The sequence below is a fragment of the Bos indicus genome, chromosome 6 (assembly GCF_029378745.1).
Source record: "Bos indicus isolate NIAB-ARS_2022 breed Sahiwal x Tharparkar chromosome 6, NIAB-ARS_B.indTharparkar_mat_pri_1.0, whole genome shotgun sequence".
Classification (NCBI taxonomy): domain Eukaryota; kingdom Metazoa; phylum Chordata; class Mammalia; order Artiodactyla; family Bovidae; genus Bos; species Bos indicus.
In genome coordinates this window covers 86,285,498-86,292,437 of record NC_091765.1, presented here as the reverse complement: position 1 = coordinate 86,292,437, position 6,940 = coordinate 86,285,498, and the positions used below count along the sequence as shown (strand labels likewise).

Below are 6,940 nucleotides of genomic sequence, written 5' to 3'. Positions count from 1 at the left end.
TGACTAAATATGCTGCTAAAACAAAAGCACAAGATTTGGATGCTGGTTTTTACTTCTTTTCTGCCACATGCTATGATTGTGAAGGACATTGGACTTTCATAATATTCAATTTCCCCCCACATAAAATGTGATTACTGAAATGAGATTATGTGGAGATTTGGTGATAGAATGATTTGAAAAAGAACTCTAACCTATACGCTTGATGTAAATGCTATTTTTAGGATTACCCACCCATTACCCTTTTCTTTTTTTTTTTTTAAATTAGAGAGAGTATTTGGTTGTTTTTGATATCCTTTACCAACATATCAAGATTAATATGCTACAGCATATAAATTTCAGACTAAAATGAGTAATTGAGTAATTCAGACTCAATTAATCAAATGTGTTTTTGAAGTAAATTAAATCGTCTTCTAGTCTCATTAATACAAGCAGTAGAACTATATAACTGAAGGAAAGCTACACAATAGCCTGGAGTTAAAACTCCCCTCCAGGTTCTTCTCCCCACCATTCTAAACAGAATAAAGAACCTTCTCCCCCAAGAAAGGAATGGACGTTAAGACTGATTACGTTCAGCTCCCAGCTAATCCCAGTCTCTGGCGGTCTCAGGAATTCCTTACCCCAGTTGTAGAAAGCTAACTAATCAAAAATAATCATGAGGAAAAACAGACCCCTTCAAAACGATGTATCTCTGCATATATATACCTACTCTCTTCTTGACTTAGTGCAGCAGCTCTCTAATCTGACTGCTTCTCTTCTTGCCTCATTAAAGGTGATCTGTTCCTGTAAAGTGCTGGTCTCCTTCCTTTTCGGAACCTTGTCTTCTCTAATTCCCTTACGCTACAATAACATAAGCTACTGAGTAGGCTTTCAGTCAAGGTAATTCCAGGGCTAGAGAATTCTGGTTACCTCCACTCCAGTACTTTCCTTGGAATAGTTATCATCAGGAAGTGTATATTAAATTAATCTGTTAAAACTTATTTTGCATTCCTACTGGCAATGCAGATTTAGAAAATGGGAAACCATGATCTTATATGCTTCTTCAATCACATTTATTTTTCTTTGATTAACAGGAATATTGATTCTTCAAGGAAGTGGCTCATGTTCAATTTTGCAGTGACCTGAAATAAATCACAGATATAAAGTTATTAAACTCAGTGAGTCATGTGCTTGTGAATGTGTAAGACTTTTTGCTTTTTAATTACAAATATTGGCTCAAAAGTATATCTAGTTCAAGGGCTGGGAAACTTTCTGCTCAAGACAGAGTAGATGAAAGAAAGAAAGCAGAGACTTTTAGTGGTTGGAATTAGATAAAAGATCTACCCCCTCGCCCCCCACCAGCTGGGTCCTAATGTAATCTTTAGTCCCATTTACATTGCCTCAATTCATTGGTAATTAACAAACTATCAATTTGTTTTTGAGATGATGAGATAAAAGGGACCTTTATTTCAGGTGGAGCATTCAGTCTTTAGAATGTTATTTCATTGTGATAAATAAAAGTTAAATGAGTTTTGATACTAATTAGAACAATGGATGATTTTCTAAGGAATAGGCTGAAGTCTACTTTAGACCCTAGATCCACAAGTTCATCAATTATGATCTTTACTTTGATTAAAACTTTACCTTCTTTGGGTGCTCTGATTCAGCCCTTAAATGCACCATTGTTGATGATAGTAGAAAATGTTAAAAATATTTTTCAAAAATATTTTCATAAGAAAGATTATTTCTATTGCATCACAGCAAGTGAGGGATTCAAACTGCCGTGTAGGTTGGATCATACAAGAGCACACATATGTACCTGTGAGTTGTGTTTAGTCACTAAGTTGTGTGTGTCTTTTTGGCTACCCCATGGACTGTAGCCTGCAAGGCTCCTGTGTCCATGGGATTTCCCAGGCATGAATACTGGAGTGGGTTGCCATTTCCTTCTCCAGGAGATCTTTCTGACCCAGGAATCAAAACCGCGTCTCCTGTTTGGCAGGTAAATTCTTTACCACTGAGCCACCAAGGAAACCCAACCTCTGAGTAGAGACACTGACACTTTCTACCAGAGAAGGAGATTGAAATAAGTTATAACCTGGGCTTCCTGGTGGCTCAGATGGTAAAGAATCTGCCTGCATTTTGCGAGACTCTGGTTTGAATCCTGGCTTGGGAAGATCCCCTGGAGAAGGAACTGGCAACCTACCCCAGTATTCTTGCCTAGAGAATTACATGGATAGAGATGCCTGGCAGGGTCCGTGGGGTTGCAAAGAGTCAGAATGACTGAGGGACTAACAAACACACAGAGACAAATTGTAACTTAATGGGGCTAAGTGAAAACATTGCAACATTTTTTTTTTCCCCATGAAATAATGCATTTCAGTCTACAGACAGCAAAGTAAAGAAAACACATGTTGGGTAATGTGTATGTTTCCATGCTGTTTCAATTCATCCCACTCTCTCTTCCCCACACTGTGTCCACAAATCTGTTCTTTATGTCTGCATCTCCATTGCTGCCTTGCACATAGGTTCATCTGTACCATCTTTCTAGATTCCATTCACATGTGTTAATATACAATATTTGTCTTTCTCTTTCTGACTTTCTTCACTCTGTACAACAGGCTTTAGGTTGTAGGATGAACTCTAGGTTCATCTACCTCATTAGGACTTACTCAAATGCATTCTTTTTTAAAGCCGAGTAATATTCCATTGTATATGTGTACCACAATTTCTGAATCCATTCATATTACCATATGTAAAATAGATAGCCAGTGGGAATTTGCTGTGTGACACAAAGAGCTCAGTCCCGTGCTGTGTGACCACCTGGAAGGGTGGATGGGGTGGGAGACGGGAGGGAGGTTCAAGAAGGAGGGGTCATGTGTATGCCTGTGGCTGATTCATGTTAATATATGGCAGAAACCAGCACAGTATTGTAAAGCAATTATCTTCCAAAAAGAAACAAAAACAAAAAAAGACACATACTGGGGGCTTCCCTGGCTATCCAGTAATTAAGACTTGGAGCTGCCAATGTAGGGAATGTGGGTTTGATCCCTGGTCAAGGAAATAGGATCCTCCTTGTCACACAGCTAGAAAACAACAACAAAAACCCCCTCAAAATCCCACATGTTTTGTATTCTGCATACTTACCACTTATTTCATCTTAAATTGCACTGGGACTTCTCTTTCTTATTTACTTCTCATTAAGAGGAGTAGTTGCAGAGACAGATGCAGGTACTGGAATGGGAGGATAAAAATAGGCCCACCATGGACAGAGGAATCGTGAATAATGGCTGCGTGGATATTGGTAAGGAGGAAAAAAGAACTGTGAAGATAGTTCATCACTCCCACTGACCTGTTGAGAGAAAGAAATTGAATGAACATACAGATCTTCATTTTTAAGTAGAGGCTTTAGAATCTCTGAGATATTTACCTTTTCTGTGTTTACTATGAACAGGGATTTGATTAATTTGCATCATTTTAGAAAAATGTAGGAAATCACTTAGAGATAACCATGTTCTTGTACCTTTCTACTCATAGCCTGATGATTTTCCTGGTAATTGCTTCTGTAAGTGCAAGATCAAGGGGAGGGTAGTGAGGAGGAGATATCAATTTTTTTCTCTTTGCCTTTATATAGGGTCCTTACCCAAAGATACAATCTCCTCTATTTCATTTCTTTCTTCCTTCTTTTCCTCTCTACTGTCCATCCATATTCTTATCAACTTCTGTATCCTTAATTCTCTATAGTTTTGGCCTCAATCATGCTTGCTTTAAGATAATAAGATTCAGTTCAGTTCAGTTGCTCAGTCATGTCCAACTCTTTGCGACCCCATGAACTGCAGCACACCAGGCCTCCTTGTCCATCACCAACTCCTGGAGTTTACCCAAACTCATGTCCATTGGGTTGGTGATGCCATCAACCATCTCATCCTCTGTCATCCCCTTATCCTCCTGCCCTCAATCTTTGCCAGCATCAGGGTCTTTTCAAATGAGTCAGCTCTTCGCATCAGGTGGCCAAAGTATTGGAGTCTCAGCGTCAACATCAGTCCTTCCAATGAACACTCAGGACTGATCTCCTTTAGGATGGACTGGTTGAATCTCCTTGCAGTCCAAGGGATTCTCAAGAGTCTTCTCCAACACCACAGTTCAAAAGCATCAATTTTTCAGCACTTAGCTTTCTTTATAGTCCAACTCCAACATCCATACAGGAAATAATAAGATTAATCTGAGTATAAACAAATTCCTAAACAAGAGCTTCCTGTTTAAAATTTTATTTTCTTTTTCTTAAACATTTTTTAATTAACTGTTTAGACCAATATAAGCTGTTAGTGAATTTTCCACTGGTGGGGCCATCAAAGAAGGCCCAAATTCCCTAATTCTCAAATTTTTATATTATCATTTTTATTATCTCTTCTGGACTGGGTTTTGTAGAGTTAAAGTGGAATAGAGGGATGAGCGAGTATCAACACTTATTGGGCTAGTTTTAGTAAAAGATGTGTTATAATACAATTCATCATTGAGTGATTCAAGTTTCAGTTTGGACCCACTGTTATGTGAGATGCTGAGATAATTCTCTTTGTAACAAGCAAAGGTCATATCCCTGGAGGCTGAATCTCTGTTGAGTCTAATACCCAAACTCTGTAAGGATTTCTCTGGAGTTTGAGAAGTTTGAATAAAGGAACATCTTTAACACAGTTATGGATATTTCACATGAAAATCACACATGTTAAACAACAAAATGTAACTTACACTTCGTGCTTCTTCTTCCGTGTCTTGAGAGACCTAAAGATTAAACAGTGAAGTTAATTCAACTCATGATAATAAAACACACAAACTGAGAAACATACATATGTATGAAGGAAATAGTTTAACTATCCACTACTCAGTATTGTTTCATAGTAGCCATTTGTTTAATTTAGGATTTGAGCTTCCAGAAAATATTCTAAGAATTATTTTTCTGAAAAATGTTATTATTTATTCTAAACACCTCAAAAAAATTCACCGCTTCATCAAGACTATGTAGAATTAAACTATACATGAAACAGTATATGATTTATAAAACTGCATAGAATATAATGTAAAAAAACCAGATATTAGACATGCTTAAAGTAGAAACATTTCCTAGGATTCATGAATTAGAACAATAACCACAGCAAGAACAACCAAAAAACCAACAACAACCCATAAATACTCTGAAATACGGAACTACTCACCGGGAAACCAATGGTTATTGCCAAGATGGCTGTGAGCAGAAGGAGAACTTTCATTTTATTCAGATGTAATCTAGAAGTAATAGAAAGACCAAATGTCAACACAAATTCAGTAGATCTAGTTGTAGCACATATTATGTTACTAATAGCTCTTACAGCATCAACCTATTTGGAGACCATTATTTTTTTTAGGTAGAATCTAAGGTGTTTTGCAATTTTGATGTTACATCAAGTTTTTAAAAAACAAATATTCACATATTATTTAAGAGTAATACTTCTCTGTACATGCTAATAAGAGTAGCTGCTGGAAGGAAATACAGCCTTGGGCTATACAGAGACTTAGTGTGGGGATAAGCAATTTAGGGCTTCCCTGGTGGCTCAGATGGTAAAGAATTTTCTTGCAATGCAAGAAACTTGGGTTCAGCTCTTGGGTCTGGAAGATCCCCTGGAGAAAGGAATAGCTACCCACTCCAGTATTCTTGCCTGGAGAGTTATATGGACAGAAAAGCCTGGCAGGTCATAGTCCATGGTGTCGCAAAAGAGTTGGACATGACTAACAATATCAAATATAGAAGAAAACAGAGAAATCAAGGAAAGATTTTTGGAGACAGTAGAATTCAAGTGAACCTATCTCAAAGGGGTATTACAAATATTAATTCAAGGATGATTTAAAACCACCTGAAGCAAACAGGTGAAGCACATCATAGACTCTTTCAGATCTTGTCTTATAGACAGGACTCAGCGTAATTACCAACTATCACCTCTTATTTTTCTACTTCTCAAACTGTAGTACCCATAGCAGTATATAGCTGTATGCTGGGGAACACATCCAATGTCTCTGAATAAATTAGATGCATCTTCCTGGAGCATCAATTTCATTTAAGGATTTATAGGAAAATCCAAGTAATTTTTACATTAAAGTCAACATGATATTTTAAAGTCAACATGATATTTTATAGAATGGAATGTAAATACAGAAAATTTTAAAGAAAAACAGGAGGCCACAAATAGTCACATGTTCATACTCTAGAGAGTATGTGGTAGTGCATGTTCCTTTCATTTACTGACTTAAGCTCATAAATCGATGAGCCTTAGGCTCTTGTAGCAGTAACAGTGTGCCACCAGCACTCCAGCCCCCATAAAGATTTCTTTATGGCCATTCTAAAATATGTACTTACGATAGCTGGGTGATGATTTTAAGAAAGAGTCTTATAAATAGGTATACACTAGATGATTGTCTAATCACTTAAAGATTACAGATTTAAGCAACCATTACATGACAGTCTCAATAATTTTAATTTTGACAGTTTACTGGATATGTCTATCTCTCTAGATAACATATATAAAGGTATATAATATATCTTGATATATTAAAATCCATGATACTTAAGATCTCTCTTACCTCAAACTTCCCAGTCCGTTCCTTCTCTGGGATGGTGTTATAAGAAATGGAGGTGACTGGCTCTGGAATATCCCAGCTATTTTATACACTCTGAAGTGAATGGGATGAAACCTGTGGTTTGAGAGCCTCTCCCTGGGATCAGTTATTAGTTGAATCATCAACTATCACGATGTGTTGAAATTGTGGAATAACTCACATTTACAGTTTCATTGAAACTTTGGCTGAGTGACTACCAAAGGCAACTATTTGTGTTTTCTTTTCAACTTGTGCAAGTTGTGTATTCAAAGCTTATCACTTCACATAAAGTGGCCCTCTGCTCTTTAAATTTTTTTCCTCTAATTTCTACAATTAAAAAAAT

At 36.9% G+C, this 6,940-nt stretch overlaps 1 protein-coding gene across 1 annotated transcript; it reads right to left on the bottom strand.

Moving 5' to 3' along the window:
* Positions 1-1,032: 1,032 nt before the first annotated feature.
* On the bottom strand, positions 1,033-6,740 carry FDCSP (follicular dendritic cell secreted protein). The gene is made up of 5 exons (XM_070790741.1): positions 6,583-6,740; positions 5,184-5,253; positions 4,720-4,752; positions 3,121-3,325; positions 1,033-1,118 (listed from the first exon to the last, which is right to left on the bottom strand). The coding sequence occupies exons 1-4, from the start codon at positions 6,738-6,740 to the stop codon at positions 3,164-3,166; spliced, it is 423 nt and encodes a 140-aa protein (XP_070646842.1). The 3' UTR covers positions 1,033-1,118; positions 3,121-3,163.
* Positions 6,741-6,940: the final 200 nt, after the last annotated feature.

Excerpts from the sequence above, each read along its gene's own strand:
- FDCSP (XM_070790741.1), bottom strand. The coding sequence starts at position 6,740 with ATGATTCAACTAATAACTGATCCCAGGGAGAGGCTCTCAAACCACAGG. Across the intron at positions 4,753-5,183 it reads CAATAACCATTGGTTTCCCG|GTCTCTCAAGACACGGAAGA; the intron begins GTGAGTAGTTCC and ends TTTAATCTTTAG. Across the intron at positions 3,326-4,719 it reads CGGAAGAAGAAGCACGAAGT|GTCAGTGGGAGTGATGAACT; the intron begins GTAAGTTACATT and ends TTCTCTCAACAG.